The 17,224-nt window shown below is 41.0% G+C and overlaps 1 protein-coding gene across 7 annotated transcripts in view; it reads left to right on the plus strand.

Moving 5' to 3' along the window:
• The window catches only part of LOC148010474 (uncharacterized), a 44,459-nt gene that overhangs the window by 16,526 nt on the left and 10,709 nt on the right, over positions 1 to 17,224 (plus strand). For 5 of the 7 annotated variants that reach the window (XR_015689591.1, XR_015689590.1, XM_087672192.1 and 2 more), the window contains exon 2: positions 3,822 to 4,918. Coding sequence is in view for 5 of the 7 variants with exons in the window: in XM_087672192.1 (XP_087528318.1) it covers positions 3,822 to 4,918 (1,097 nt within the window). In the remaining 2 variants the exon portion in view is untranslated. The remainder of the gene's footprint in view (positions 1 to 3,821; positions 4,919 to 17,224) is intronic. The other 2 variants (XM_087672193.1, XM_087672194.1) reach the window with 2 other exon arrangements.

Below are 17,224 nucleotides of genomic sequence, written 5' to 3' on the forward strand. Positions count from 1 at the left end.
ACCCCCCTTTGCACTATGTGATGTTTACATATGAGGGTGATCCTCTTACATATAAAGAGGCCAAGTCATGCAAATTCAGCAGTAAGTGGGAGCTAGCTATGCAGGAAGAGATTAAATCTTTGTATACTAATGATACTTGGGATCTTGTGTCGTTGCCCAAAGGAAGAAAACCTCTTCTAAACAAATGGGTTTACAAAGTAAAGACAGTTGATGGGAAACCCAAGTACGAGGCAAGACTGGTTGCCAAAGGGTATGCATAGAAGGAAGGGATTGACTTTCAAGAGGTCTTCTCACCTGTTGTGAAGATGACCACCCTACGTGTGCTTTTTGCTCTCATTGCTGTATTGGACTTAGAGCTGTACCAAATGGATGTGAAAACAACTTTTTTGCACGGTGACATTAATGAGGAAATCTACATGAAATAGCCCGAGGGCTTTGTAGTTCCTAGAAAAGAGTAGATGGTGTGTAAACTAAAACACAGCTTGTATGGGTTGAAGCAAGCACCACGGTAGTGGTACAAAAAGCTTGACACTTTTATGCTCTCTCATGGGTTTATATGCAGCCATGCAGATCATTGTTTATATATGAAAAAAGATACAGATGGCAACCCCATCATACTTGTTTTGTATGTGGATGATATATTGCTAGTCTGGAAAAGAAAGACTAGCTTGGATGCGCTCAAAGATCAGCTGAAATCAACTTTCTCCATGAAAGATTTGGGGAATGCAAAGCATATATGGGGCATGAGGATTTGCAGGGATAGAACATAGAAATTGCTGTTTTTATCTCAAGAGAAGTACATTGCAAAAGGTACTGGACAGATCTAACATGGCTAAAGCTAAGCCTCTTGGGGTGCCCTTACCTCCATATCTTAAGCTTAGTAAAGCCAACAGCCCAAAAGATGACGTGGAAGCCAATGGTATGAAGGGAGTCCCTTATGCATCAGCTTGTGGCTCTCTTATGTATGCTATGGTTGCTACTTGTCTAGACATTGCTCATGTAGTGGGAGTTGTTAGCAGGTTTATGTTAAGTCCTGGCAAAACACATTTGGAGGCTGTCAAGTGTATTCTTCGATATCTAAAAGGTATACAAAGAAAGTGTATTTGCTATGGGCAAGGTGCTCTTAGTTTGTAGGGTTATTGTGATGCAGATATGGTAGGTGACTTGGACACTCATAGGTCCACTAGTGGGTATGTCTTTACAGTTGATGGTGGGGCCGTTTCTTGGTGCTCCAGGTTGCAGAGCATCGTAGCACTGAGTACTACTGAAGCTGAATACATATTAGCTACTACTGAAGCTTCTAAGGAAGCTATATGGTTGAGCAGACTTGCAGAGGATCTCAACATGTCTATGAGTACTCCAGTGTTGGGATGTGATAGCCAGAGTGCTATGTATTTGGCTAAGAATGCCATGTATCATTCACGCACAAATCATATAGATGTGCGATGTCACTTTATCAGACAGATTCTGGAAGATGGTCTAATCACATTGATCAAGATCAAAACATAGGACAACCCTGCAGATGTTCTCACTAAAAGTCTAAGCATACCTCAACATGAGCATTGCATACGACTAGTGGGAGTTGGTTAGAGATTCACTTTGGACCTTTAAGTGGGAGGTGGTTGGGATAAAGGTCATTTATTTACCTCTGTCTAGTGTACACGTGTATTATTTAGTTGTATATGTGAATGCACCCTTATGTGCCCTAAGTATAAATACATTTTATTCTTTGTGTACCAATACATTGTTGGTACACCCAAATTGTATTGTACTCTCTCTCTCTGTGTTGTGCTTACTCACTTGCTCACTCCTCCAGCTGCAACACACTCTCAACATCCTTCTCCTTTCTCAAAGTTGCTAACTCATTGCAATCCTTGTGCATATGTTCCTTTTTGCTATAGTGATAACACTAGGCTTTTGACGACTTCTTCTTGTTGTCACCCCTCTCTAAAGTTGTAAAGGCTTACTAGAGCCACTAGGTAGTGATGGAAGCCTCCCTTGTAATCGCAAAGACATCTGATGCTCAAGCAACATCGAGGACATATGTAGAAAACTTATGGGTGTCAATGATGTTCAAGCCCTCAAACCATTGGCCACTCCATCAAACTTTGGAGTGAGCTTGTAGAGTACAGTCCCCACAAGATGAGCCTCTAAAAGGGCGGATTGCATGTGTTGAAGTTGGTCTTGTACCTTTGTGACACAAAGTAATAATGACTGAATAGTGTCCCTCGGCTCGAACTTCATCTATTGGAGCGGTCCATAAAGGGTAAGGGCACGCATAGATGACGGAGCCTTCCTAACATTTGAAGCTTTGCCCAAATCGTTGGAGAAGTCTTGTAGGAGGTGACGTTAGAAGGACTTCTTTAGAGATGCAGTGAAGAAGAGCAAAATATGCACAGGCATCATCAATATCTTAGGTGAGCATAGCTTCTTCATAGTTATCCTCGTCAAAATCAGCTGGAAGAGGAGTAGGATACTCAGGACACTCACAAGCTCAAGACACAATGTACCATAACTGTTTCTACACAAACCATTCTTTCATAGCAACACTCTAGGTAAGTTAATTAGGGCCATGTAATTTGTCATTAGTGGAACAAGAGGGAGCCACCTCGAGAGGATAGAGAGAGAAAATAAAGGAAAGAAGAGAGAGAGAGTATAGCCACACCAATTGCATAGACTACACTAAACAGAGTTCACACGCAGTGTACACCCATTGATCACAAAACCGACTACTGAAAAACAAAGAGAAGAGATGGATTACAGCCAACAAACATTGTCAAAAGCTGGAAATTGCTGTCACCCAGCCTGCAAAGGCAGTAAATGCAGCAACTATGCAGCAAAACACAGATTGATCAGTAACAAAATAATGCAGAAATTGAAATGCAGCTGGCTGGACCAAAAACGCAGCCTACAGAAGGCTGGAAACAGGGCGATGGGTAGTAGGCAGCTGTTGCTAGGTTGTAGATAGTGTGCAGCAGTCAGGAAAAGTCAACTATCAGCAGGGGCAGACTTGTAATCCGCAGAAAACAGCAATAGGAGCATAGGTCCTGAAATTGTCAGAAGTGGATGCAACAATGGAAGCATAAACAGATATTGATATAAACTGCTGAAGACAAGATGGAAGAGAAAAACACAGAAGAAGATTGCAAAGAAGAGAACTAAGAAGAATGTTCGGGAAATGGAATCCATATACCAAACACGAGAATGTACAGTGAGTCACTAGCTACATGGGCATTGGCACGGGCTCCTTCTCTCCAATAGAACCTGAGGTGATGAATGATTAATTGAGGAGGGAAGCCCAGAATATATAGGCCAAAATAGTGCCATAAATGGCAACAGGTCAGCCATGATAAATGCCAAAATAAGCATCAAAATGACCAGCATAAAATGCCTAAAATACCTACTAATGTGAGTCATAGCCCAAACTCACACATGAAACTGCTAACAGATATGTATGTATGCACATGCATGCATAAACTGAGTTGTATCCTATAGGCGGACTTCTTTGGGCACAACATAGGCAGCAAAAATAGGAACAAAAGACCAATGCATATTAAGGAGTGGAGGAAATGAAACTGAATTGTCAAAAGAAATATCCTTGACCTTGAGACTTAATACTATTGTCTCATTTTAGATTGTGTACACTGAACAAATCTGACTATACTATATGTAGGCAGGTCCTTGAGTGTAAGAGTTGTATTTTACTGCATTTTGTAAATCATAATCATGACAGTGTATGTAAAGATGTGTGTCTCCATTGAGGTCAAAGGTTAACAAGCTTAGTTATCTGTTTACTGTTCTATGCTTTTAATTATGAACAGGACATCCCAAGCGGATCCTTTGGTTCTTTGAGAAGTTTTCTAGCACTGGGAAAAGCAATTACCAGCTGGGTGCCCAAGCAATAGCACGGTTTGCTTTCATTCATCGGGATAACTGCTGGAAGGAGCTGCAGTGGAAGGGTGCACATGGTCAAGCACCTTCAACGGTGGCTTCAAAGCCTCACTATTTCCTTGATCTTGATGTTATTTCAACTGTAGAGAACTTTCTTGATAACGTCCCTTCATTCTGGAGCTCAGATGAGCTTTGGGACTCCCTAAAGGAAGGTGATCTTCTTACCTTGGATGTAGAATTTTTTATTGACAAGCTTTACCAAAAAATGACAGATGGTTCATCTGCAACTTGGAGAATGCTTGATGTGTTCTTTTCTGAGGAGGGTTTTCCTGTTTTGTGTCAGCGCCTGCTTCCTTTCTTTAGTGACAAGAATCTCCTTGCCTTTATAAATGAACTCTCTCTTCATTTTTCAAAAATGGATGATAATAGGAGCAAACAAACAAAACATCCGGCTGGTGGAGATAGAAAAACTACATGGTTTAAGACAATTCTTTCCTTTGGAGAAAAATGTCATTCTCTTAATTGTGCACTCCTAAGCAGTGCTTGTGTTGGTCATACAAGGGAACTTCTGCGCATTTTCATGGACACAGAGAATGTGCATGAACTAGAATCCTTGAAATGTCTCGTGATAGAATTGAAAAAAGACAGAGTACTGAATGACAGGAAGCATTGGGCTTTATTGAAACATGAGTCCAACAGGTGGGAATTGGTCAAGTGGATGGCACTTGAATCGTGGTCCATGTATTTTTTGATGACAGAGCAATGCATATCTGCCACATCCATAGAAACTTTGCTTACAGAGAATTCAGTTGAGTTCCGCCACAGCTATGTTGAGTTGGGGCATGGCAGAAGCAAGTTCAGAAAGCTTGAAACAGGTGGAGTAGAAAGGAGTAAGAAGAGGAAGAAGAAAAAGAGGAAGAAATTTGATGAAGATAGACTGGATATGTGTGATAGTGGTGAAGATTATGGAAGTATGGAGGATGGCTGGTATTTGTCTATGGACGGCTTCAGTATGCAGATTGGAAAGGTGCGTGGAGCATTTTGATCTTGTTTTTGAGAGATATTCAAGGTGGGCTTTTAGCACAAGTTAAAGTTTTGAGCGAGTTAGAAATGTTTTGGTCATGGGTCAGCTATTTGTTTATTGGTTTGTCATTTGTTTGCAATATTTTGCTGATATAAGACCAAATCAGATGATACAATGGCTTAGTGACACATGTTACCGTTCTCACAGATTGTTGCCATTTTGATACAGTATAACCATTCGTTAAAAAAGAAGAAATGCTTTTTTGCATAGTGTCCAATGTTTAAGGATTACTGGTAATTAAACTTGAAGATGGCTGCAAGATCAGATGTATATTGTATTAATTAAGTCAAAGTACAATTTTTGTTCTGCACTTCAAAAGGGCTTGAGGAGCATTACTCTGTCCTTGCACTTACTCCATTAGCAATCATTGTTTGATCATCTGGTAGTCACGAGTCTCAACAGTGTTCCATTGCGTGCTTGACAAGCTGCAGACACATGAGATTTTAGGGAGATGTTAAGATGTATATTTAGAGGAGCTTTTAACTCCATATTTCATGGTAGTTTTGCTCCCAAATTCGTACATTCAATCATGACTGTTCCCCTCAAACTGAATCTGAATAGGGAAAAACTCAAGGATCTTGGGCAGGTCGAAGCATCACAGTGTCTGTGTAGTTGGACCAGTTGCTGGTTATAACCAAACTTGTCCATCACATTCTTCCTTTTCTACCTATATGGTTCGTCAAAGAAGGAACATTCCATTTTTAGACCATTCAAGCCTCTCTCATGCTCACAATTGTTGAGGATATTGAGACCATTGCAAAATCAAAATGGACCATGTGCCTATGAAGTTGAGGTGACAAACAAACTTGTTGTAGTTATTAGTCCACCTATGCGATTGTTGTTCTATCGTAAGCACTCTTCTTGAAGAAGCATGTGGAGCGCAAAAGGGTATTTCCAACAAGTAGACACTACTAAGGAGTAACTGCATCATACATGAAGAGGGTACTTCAATGCTCCTAAAGAATAAGACTCTATTGATGTTATAGAGTGTTAGTGGATAGCTAGGAGTAAAAGCTAACCATCAAGTATAGACTCATATGAACCTTAGGAGATAGATGGGGCATAGAATAACATTTGGATGACCATGCAAAGTCTTGACGAACTAAAGGACTCAAGATGGATAAAGAGATAAGTCAGACCGGCAGTCTACTAGTTGGTTTGCAGTAGCTACTGCTGGACATTTAGTTGCACAGGGAACCGATCCATTAGACAGAAACTCACACGTTTACAGTCAAGAAAATTATTGAAAAATGGGTGGAGATAGCACTATGCCCTCAAAGATGATCATCATGCCTGTGTCTCTGCAAGAGAGAAATGAGCACATGCTCTTCATATGCAGGTTTTCAGGCTAAAAGAGGGAAAGTTCCCTAAAGAGGAGTTAGATAGTAATCAATTAAGAGAATATCAAATGGCTATCTGGTCAATATGACTCAATAGACTTAAGTACTAACAACTTGAGTATTAGCTTAGATACACATAAGATGGCTGCAACGTAGCTAATGCCTTGAGTAGAGTGCCAAAACCTGATGAGCTAAGTTTCATTGCATTTACCAAAAGTGCTAGGTCAATGAAGATGAGTTCCTAAATGTAGGTTGCTTGCTAAAGCCCCTAGAGATCCCAAGTGATAGGTAGAAGGATATTTGTACTGGAATGTCACAATAGGAATATCTAGAATCGGTTGTTGCTAACGAAGCTATGTTGGCTAATTTCCACTAAGACCATGCAAAGATTCTAGAGTTGGCTTGACTTTGTAGATTTTTATTGGCTACATGGTTTACTTGCCAATCTATTTAGCAACAGAGAGGGAAAGTTTAATAATCATTTTGGAGATAAGTTTATTAGAAATTAGGGGCTACATTGAGTGTAAGTATGTCTCATGGAGTGATGACGGCTTAATCAAACCCTAGGAAGATAGAAAGCTTATGTAAGTTAAAAATACACTAACTAGGAAGAGTATTTATCTTTGTTGGTATTTGCTTACAATAGCTCAAAGCATCGTATTAGACTTTAATTTGTTCATGTTGATGTATGGTCCTATGTTTGTAGGACATGAAAAGCTAGGATTCATAGTGTCAAAGTTTTTTTGCATACTATCAATATATGCTCAATATTACTAAAGATGATGTGTGGTGAGCTCAAGTATGTGGCGTGCTCAAGATCATACTAAGTACTATGTTGATAAAGCTAAAAAATGGGTCTCCTTCCAAGAGGGGGAGGATATTTGTCTAAGAATTCCATATATCTTTGGATCCTTTGAAGATGGGCAAATGCCCAAAGTTAGTTTCTAGGTATTGTGGTCCATTCACTATACTCAAAATTCAAAATTTTCTATGGATTATAAGTAAAAGTTGCTACAGACTTTAAAAGTGCTTCAAGTCTTATATATAAGCAAGCCAGAAGAATCTTGAAATTGGTGATAATCTCATGAATGTTGGAGCTGTGGTAGACTACATAGAGGTTCCTACTCAACTCAATGAACTAAACGTACTAAGGGATTTACCTTGCATGAACTGAGGTACACTATCTTAGAGACTTTTTGGTAAGTGGAAGGATAGACTAAAAGAAGGTTTCCTTTGGGAAATTGTGAAGGCACATAATGTAATATTCCCAACCTTAGCCATAGAGAAGGTAGATGTTGAGGATGACAACTCTTATTAGAGGTGTGCCATGACAATAGAGGAACTGCATACATGTGTGTAATCATCATACCTAGAAGTTAAAAACCTATTCTATCGGTTCCATTTGTCTAGTTAGAATCTCCCATATTTATGTAAAGGTGAGTTCAACTATGAGATTTATGCATAGGTGTGTTTCATGTGAGCAAGGTCTAGGGAACCGTAAAAAGGATGTGTATGGTGGGCACCCAAGGGCCTTGCTTTGTTACATGGTTAAATAGGCTATGAGGTTGGATCATTACATACATAAAAAGTCTTCTTTGGGTTAAGAAATGCATTGCCACTGTCCATTGAAGATGAGCATGAAGATAGTGTTGAGCTAAAACACGCTTTACAACTGATTAGCATTTTTAAACAGCCCCAAAACACACTTAATTAATGAAAAACACAAATTTGGTGTGCAGTTCAAGAGAGTTTCAGTGATACCCTAAAACCCTATTTTTTTGGGGTACCCTTCAACATCTATAAATAGACAGGCTGCCCATCATTTAGCCTTATCCTTTTGTGCAGGTTTCTCACTCTACTGTGCAGATTTCAGCCATCAGCCCCATCAGCCACCTACCATCTTCTGTCTAGCCATCACCAACTGTAGTCAATCACTATCCAACCCTAGGTGGCCTATTTTCAGCCATTGCCTTGCTGTTTGGAGCTCTCCATGTGTTGCGTCATCATAGCACTTGATCAACTTGCGTTTTCAGCATCTGGTGCTAGGTGACAAGCTACTGCCATCTCCCATTAGGCGATTGCTGTAGTACTTGCGTTTTTGTTGTCTAGTAGGCTGTCTACACTAGCAAGCACCTCTTCTATTGTCGCCTGTCAGCTCTCTATCTTGGGTGATCCGTTTTAGCCTTCCTTTGGCTGCACGTTGTTGCACTTACTAGATTTGAGTCTCTGACTGCTGTGTTTTGGTGACCAACGTGTTGCCCTTCATTATTCAACACTCTTTCATCTCTGACTGGTGGTCATAGCGCTTGGGATCTATCTTCGATGGAAGTCACTCTCAAACATTACATTGCTGTGTCCTTGGGCATTCTATACACTCTTACATTCATTTACAAAATTTATTTACTTCAGAGTTTCTTCTCTTTGTGTTTGTCTTTGAGTTTGAGTTTTGAGTTTTAGCGTTTTGCGTTTTGCGTTTTGCATTTAGGGTTTGAGTTTTGCTTGTCTCTGTCTAAGTCTTTGTGTTTCAGTCTTGGTCATACATGATGTGTTTCCTTAGTGCAAACCCTAGCATATCTTCATATAGTATCATACTAGCCATCTCTTTGATCTTAGAGGATTCACCACTTTAGTGTGTTTAATGATCCATCTTCTTCATCACAGCCAAGCCTGGTGTTAGGTTTGTATAAACCTTTTGAGTCGTATGAGCCAAAATCCTCTTCTGTTTCTCCTTTTGGTGTGTAGGGTCCGGATGGTTTTCAGTATGTTAACTTTAATAGAGGAGGCTTTTGAAGCAGATACCCTTCGTCAAATATATCTCTATTGTTTGTTTCGTTTGAGTAAGTAAGCCGTACTTTTCAACTCCCTCCTATCCCGCCACTATCTTCTCCACATTTTGATCTACTCACATTCTCATTCCAAAATCTTAGATTACACTCTCCCTTCCGCTCAAAGCACACTAGGGGTTGGATATTCCATCTTCGCTCCTAGCACTTTCTCTTTTTTCCATCCCACCATCTACCTATCCTCCATTCACTCCACCTCTTAGTGCATCGTGAGGGGGCAGTGCCACCCTTTTAATATTGTACCTTCCACATATCCCCACTCACCACATTCTTTCACTTTGGGACGACTATAAGGGGCATAGCAAGGATATCCATTCTTTGCTTATGGATTGTCGTCACATATCCCTTGGGTCACACCTATGTAGGGATTTCCATCCTCTACTGCTCGTGTCCCTATCCCTCCGCCTTGGGCTTCACAGGCGGTTACCATGTCCATATACAGTCTGTCCTTGCTATGTTTGGATTCGCTATGCACACTTCTCGTATGCATGGTGGGCACTTTGGGATTCTTTCCCAAGTGTACTCCACTCTAGTCTTCCCTATCCTATTCCCCCTATTCACCCTACCCCCATTATACACCTCCATTTTCTAGCAAAACCACTGTTGTTGCAATGGCCAAGCATGCCTTCACGGATAAGACATGTTTTAACGGGTCGAATTTCGCCACTTGGTTGAACTTCATTCAACAAGTGCTTGAATCTCAAGGACTTTGGGATCTCTCCATCGGCATTGAGTGTATGCCAGATCCTTGATTAGCTTACCTTGATCACATTTGTCAATGGAGAGTCCACAATGCCACAACTAATGTTGAGTTAATGCATGGGTAGCTTCGTGAGTTCCACTTTCAATTACAACATTTTTTCTCTGTATCTAAATGTTGGAGTCATCTCATTGACCGATATGTGGCTTGCAATCACGCTTGATGTATCAATCTTGATTTTGAGCTGAGCTTCAGGAATTTTCCATTAAGAAAGGGGATGATTTGAAAGTTAAGTTGGCCAAATATTGGTGGTTACTCGTTGAGTTTGCTACTACTAGCTCTTAAAAGTTGGATGATGATCAGGTTACATTCTTCTTGAACAAGTTGCCCGACAAATACTTTCATTTTATTCAACACATTATCTCACTACCTAGATTGCCGATCTTCTATGAGTTTGAGTGCTAGTTCTTGTGTTATGCGAGGTTGTATGATCGAGTCCATAAGAAGTCCACTGTCCTCCATACACATTCATTTAGAGGGGCGGGAGTTGGTTGCCTTTTTTTTGGGAGAGAAACCACCAATGGCAAGAGCTCACAAGATGCCAAGGCAAGCCAAAACAAAAATGACACCACTTACTTTGACGGAACCAAAGAAATACGACTCCTTTGGTAGCAAATTCCTAAGACAAATAGGTTTTGTACACACTACAAGAGGTTTGGCCATGTGGAGGAGGAGTGTCGTATCAAGGCTCAAAGTCTTCCTCCTAGAAAATCACAGTAGATTGCTACGACTGCCTCCACTCCGATTGGCTAGTCCAATGGAGCTACGCCTCTTGCTGCTATACCATTTGCTCCATCTGCCGCAGTGGCTATTGGATATGTGGCACACAGACAACCTCAACAGCCTATCTCCTTTGCTACTCTTGAAGGATTAGCTGATTGGTTTGCTAGTGACTTACCTATTACACTATACACATCCATTCCTAGGGCATCCACTACATTTTCTAGGACCCCTTTTTCACCTCGCCATACATGCTAGTAGGCACATACTTAGCCTTTCCCTTTTTAGACTTTCGTTGCATACTTATACATATTCATTACATTGGACTCAGCTTTGCTTTCTTTTATTTTAGTTTTGCTTTTTTTGGAGCATCTCACTACTCACCTTTGTGTTTGCAGATTTTTATCTCTTTTGTAGGGTTTTGTATTTCAGTATAGGGCTCACATGTAGGTTTGCACTAGCCCTTGTTGAATTGGAGATAGGAGATGTGCGCTATTCCTTTCATGGTTCCATCTACTTGAAGTTTTGCTCTTCTATCATCAGGGAGGCTTCCCCTCTTGAGGTGGATCGTGTAGCATCTCTCTTGATGCTATCATGGCAATGTCTTCTATCCTTGCTCTCCCAGTAGGGATGCTTTATCATTTTCAGCCACATGGTTTTGGGCACCACGCAAAGACTGATGTTGACATCCAGGCTTCTCTTCCTTCTTCAACATCAAGGTTGAGAGGGAGTTCCTACCTCTCTTGGTATTCTATAGGTTTTGGCACTTGTCTTCGACGTCGACCCCTCCATCCCCCCGCCTCCTAGTTCTTGTCGAACAATTGTATGATTTCATCATCTTTGTACTAGGATCCTTGGGCAAGTGAACAATTTTCCCACGAGGGACATTATCGAAGTGGCACCTACTACATGAGCATTCTTTAGCATGTAGCATACTATACATCTCATTGTGTAGAGCACGAGTGGACAAATCCTAAGCTGTTTCCATCGGCAGATTACACCACCATCCTTCTTCCCATGATACTTTATCACCTTTCCCTTGTGATTGATATCCTTGAGTGGTTGGGTATACTTGTACTATTTTGTGATGTGTTGGGTGTAACATTCCTACTCTCGTCTTTCGGGTCACTGTTACTTAATCGCCACAACTTCTAAAATTAACTTTTCACAAAAAAAGAAAAGTTCAATGTGATTCTATTTGCCTTTGTAGGGCTTGATAGACCACTAGACAGTTGGCGAGCACCCTTTCTCTAGTGCCCTGTCCTCTCTGGGGTGACTACTTCTACTCCCTTGGTAAGATGACCATCGCCTTTATAGTCTTGGTAGGCCACTGGGCAGCCGATATGCACCTTTGTTCGATGCCCTAAACATTGGAAGTCTTTCCTTTTAGGCTTGAGAGGGGATGTTGAGCTAAAATATGCTTTACAACCAATTAGTATTCTTAAATAGCCCCAAAACACACTTAATTAATGAAAAATACAAATTTGGTACATGGTTCGAGAGAGTTTCAGTGATCCCCTAAAGTTCTAATTTTTTGGGGCATCCTTTAATATCTATAAATAGATAGGTTGCCCACCATTGAGCCTTATTCTTTTGTATAGGTTTCTCACTCTACCATATAGATTTTAGCCACTAGCCATCTACCGTCTACTGTCTAGCCATCACAACTGCAACCGATCACTATCTAGCCCTAGGCGGCTTGTTTTCAGCCATTGCCTTGCTGTTTGGAGGTCTCCATTTGTTGCATCATCATAACACTTGATCAATTTGCATTTTCAACATTTGGTGTCAGGCTCAAGTTGTTGCCATCTCTCCCACTAGGTGATTGCTACAGTACCTCTGTTTTTGCCTCCTAGTAGGCCGTTTACATTAGCAAACACCTCTCTTATTGTCGTATGATAGTTCTTTGCCTTGGGTGATTAGTTTTCAGCCTTCCTTAGGTGGTACACTATTTCATTTATTAGATTTCAGTCTCCGACTGTTATGTTCTGGTGATCAGCTTGCTATTCTTTATTATTTAGTACACTCTCATCTTTGACTGGTGGTCATATCATTGGGATCCGTCTCCCGTGGATGTCACTCTCCGACATTGTATTGCTTTGGCCTTGGGCATTTTGTACATTCTTACATTCATTTACATCATTCATTCACTTCAGAGTTTCTCCTCTTTGTGTTTGAGTTTTGAGTTTTTGCATTTTGCGTTTTGCATTTAGGGTTTGAGTTTTGCTTGTCTCTGTTTGAGTTTTTGTGTTTCAATCTTGGTCGTACAGGTTGTGTTTCCTCAGTACAAACCCTAACACATCTTCACAGATTGTATCAGCTTGCCTATGTAAATTATGTCAGTTTGTCATCTCCTTGTTGTGAGCTCTTGTCAGAGTTTGACGGAGGCATAGAAGCTCTGGCAGTTTGGGTGCACTTTCTTGAGTTGTTAGCTTTTTGTGTGTATTCCTAGACTAATTTTTGCTTTCGACAGTCTGTATATATATATGTTGGACATTGCCATTGTCATATGGGATTTTTTTGGGACCTCCCCTATTTTTTGGCATTTTTCATTAGTGGACAAGCATTTATTGCTAGTCAACCAGATTGTGGTAGTATTGGCTATTTATAGCCTCAACCCCCACTTGGTAGATACACACTCTTTAGTCTTCAATATTCTGTTTGCAAGTGCACACTTCGACACTCTGATACTCCGTGCTTGGTGTTGCCATCGTCATTGCTTGATCTGATGCTCTCACTGATGCTTTGGGGTACATGCAGGGACTATAAATCCATCCCCATTGTATCAACATTTTTCTTTAGTCAATGCAATATTCTTTCTTCATTGTTTGCTTTCTCTCTCTCTCTCTGCTTTTTCTCTCTCTCTCTTTGTGTGCTTCTCTCTATGTTCATGTTTCTTTTTGATTGTGGACTCTCACATGGTATCATTGCCTAAGTGAGGACACTGTTTGGAGATTTATTGTGAAGGAGTAGGTGTTCATTGTGGAGGAGCAGCCTTGATCTTCCAAATGTAGAATCTCAGCTTGCATTTGTTGCATTAACAACGCATGCAAGTGGTCCAGTGCCCAATGGATCCTTTTGGAGACTAGGCAATGTCATTAGGATATGTATTTTTGAAACCTCACTTAACATGTGGATTAATTTTTAATCACATGGTTAAGTAAATGTTGCACATGTGAGGTGCAATTGGGATTAGAGTAAATTTAAGAGCCTGGGACCCGAGGAAATCACGAGATGTCAAAGGCAAAACTTGCTATAAGTTATTCTGTACAAGTACTTGGTGGTATCTTGTGCTAGTTGTTGGCCTAGGTCATTCATTTGGTCACAAGTGTTAGTTGGTGACACTAAATAAGTGGTGTTTAATGGTACCTAACACCAATTCGATGGTCAAAGATGGCATAGAGATACTCGAGAATAGAAGTTGCCTAGCCAATTTAATTATTGGCTAGTCAGATTATTTTTTTGGATACCAAAATAATTATTAGATTAATTTTCAATATTTAAAGATCGAAAATTAATATTTAATTAGGAATAGTGCTGAAAAATGGGATTAGAAGGCCGCCACTTGGCAAAACTTGCCCATACAAGTGGGAAAAACGTTTTTAGGGGTTGGTGGAAGTCTATTCGAGCCGTTGTGAGAGAGGAGAAGGTTGTTAGAGAGTAAGGAGAGACTACTGATGTGATTTGCAGCCACTAGGGATCAGTCCTACCGCATGTGACGTAGTTCAGAGCCCTCGAGGGTCAGGTGACATCAGCCCAGGGTTCTTTTGGTGTAGATGACAGCCTACAAGAGGGGGTAGTAGTCTTTCTGGTGGTCCTAAGCTGTGGGTGACAGCTTCCATGGTTGTTTAAGTAGGGCAACAATAGTTTTGCAGTGTTTCTTGCGATGAAACTCTGAAATTTCTCTCTCTACAGCATTCTCTCTTATCTCCTAGCCTTTCTATAGCCTTGCTTCAAAGATTACAGCATTGAGATCACCAGAGATTGAGAAATTTCAGATTTCTTCACTGTAAATCCTAATCTACAGCATCATATATTAGGGTTTAGCAGCAACCTTGGGAAGTGTGCCAGAAATTAGAAGCTCCAAGACTTGGATTCAACAAGGCTGAAGCTTTTTTTAGTCAAATTCAAGTGGAGGGATCAACAAATCATTGAGTTTGGGGTATTTTCCATCTCCGTTGAAGTGAGGGAAGACCAATTGACTGTCCGAATCAAGGGGCAAATCAGATTGAAGACTTGCCAGTCATTTTGGACAGCAAGGGGAGTTGGAATACCGTAAGGGATTGGAAAAATTCCTTTGTACATCTACTTCTTCCTCAATTAAGTTAAAGAAATACCGAAGGGGGCATCAAATTTGGGGCCAACAAGGTGTCCATTGTGCAAGATTGTGAGTTAATTTGCATTTTTGAGTTTGTAATAAATGTTGTTGTTGTAACTAAGTTGTAATCAGGGATTTACCACCCATCCATGGAAGAAAGGATGGTTTTAGGCGACATCATTGACCCCTTTCTATTCATCTATCATAGAAGGTTTCGTCCGAAGTGAAGATGCCATCCTTGATACCCTCGGTATAGGTGCCTGTCTTACCTTCATTACCCGAAGAAGACACTCAATGGTTTCAACTATTCATTGTGGTCATGTAAGGTGGAGTGCATACTCAATATCTTCGATCTTTGGACTCTTGTTTCTGATTCTATCACTCGTTCTAAGGAGGATTCAACAACAGATGGGACTTCTATGGATTGAGTAGCCTTGTGGGATCGGCTCAATTCTTGAGTCTGTATCCTCTCTATTTATGAATTTGCAAGATTCTGTCCGTGTGCATATTTGTAGATTGAAGACCGCAGCGGAAGTGTGGAAGAAACTTGCGTCTTTGTATCAGGACAAGATGTTTGCCCACAATATTCACCTTGAGAAGAAGTTGCGGATACTTAGTGTTGACAATTTCTCCTCTATGATGGAGAATATTAGGGTGAGCTTGCCTCTCTTGGTCGGATGACATTCTTTGAAGACACAACTATGATCCTTTTGACTCATCTATCATCTCCTCGGTTCTATGTCTTCTATACTAGCCTTATTGTATCGAGGACCCGCAAGACACTCTTATGGGAGGAGCTTTTAGCGCTTTTCTTGGAGCATGACGAGCAACTCAGAGAGGTTGGGGCCAGTGGTTCTGGCTCCACTGATACATTTATTGTAGGTACAGGTGGGTGGAAGAAGAAGGCGCAGACCAAGGACAAGAAGCATGAGCACAATAATGATGATGAGGAGGAGAAGCAGCCCAAGTGCCCACACTGTGAGAAGGGCACTCATTCTGAAGAGAAGTGTTGGCAAAAGTAGCTCCATTTGAAGCCAAAGAAGAAGGATTTGAAGGATACAAACTCCACCACCGCTATGACAAAGTCTATCTTTGTGCATGTATTTGCAGAGGAGGATACAACTCTTGCTTCTTCTACTTAGGATAAGCCTGGGCTTGTGGACAGTAGGGCCTCTTTTCACATGACCTACATATAGGATTGACTTTAGGATACGAGTGCTAGAGGGGACATTGTCACCATTGGCGACAACTCTATTGTTCTCGTTCAAGGAGTGAAGACTATTCCTTAGTTGCTAGACAAGCATTTTTCTTCAGCCAAAGTTCTCTATGTACTAGATTTAGGTTTTAATCTATTGTCTGTTCATTGTTTTACACGGCTTGGTATCCACATGGTCTTTATATAGGATGCGGTGACAGTGGAGGATGAGTCTACAAGTGTTGTTCTTTGGACAGGATCCTAGGAGGGTGGGCTTTATATGCTTATAGCCTTAGTTGCAAGGTCTTCCTACAAGCTTGGGCTACTTTGGCATGCTCATTGTGGTCATCTTAACTTTGATGCTATTCGACAGGCTTCTCAAAAGAAGATGGTGGAGGGACTTCCTGATTTTCCTCCTATTCACACTTTATGTTCTAGTTGCTTGATGGGCAAGGAGCATAGATAGCCACATCCACAGGTTGCCACTAGGAGGGCTGCTACCTTGCTTGAGTTGGTTCACATTGACCTTTGTAGGCCTATGGGCATGCCCTCCCTTGGGAAGGCCAAGTATTTGATGGTGATTATAGAGGACTTCAGTTGTAATGTGCGGCCTTATTTTCTGGAGTACAAGAGCAAGGAGTACTACCATTTCTGCAAGTGGAAGGTGTTTGTGGAAACATAGACTACTTCCAAAGTTTGAGGCACACCAGGAGGTTATGGTAGAGAGTTTACTTCTAATCTCTTTTCTCAGTATTGCAGGGATCATGGTATTCGGGTGGAGTATATCCATCCGAACACACCTTCGGAGAATGTTATGGTGGAGCATGTGAATGGGACTATACTAGAGATGGCCGGATTGATGTTGGAGCATCGGGGTCTTCCTCATAGCCTTTGGGGTGAGGCGGTGGCTATTGCAGTTCACATTTGCAATTGCTCCCCGACTTTTGTATTACAGGACATGACTTCCTACGAGGCTTTCTTTGGTTGAAAGCCTTATGTGTCTCACTTCTGCATCTTTGGATGTGACACATTTGTCTATGTGGACAAGAAGAAGAGAAAGACGAAGCTTGACT

The sequence above is a fragment of the Lygodium microphyllum genome, chromosome 29, assembly GCF_053477565.2.
Source record: "Lygodium microphyllum isolate KBCC chromosome 29, Lygodium_microphyllum_v1.1.10, whole genome shotgun sequence".
Lineage (NCBI taxonomy): Eukaryota > Viridiplantae > Streptophyta > Polypodiopsida > Schizaeales > Lygodiaceae > Lygodium > Lygodium microphyllum.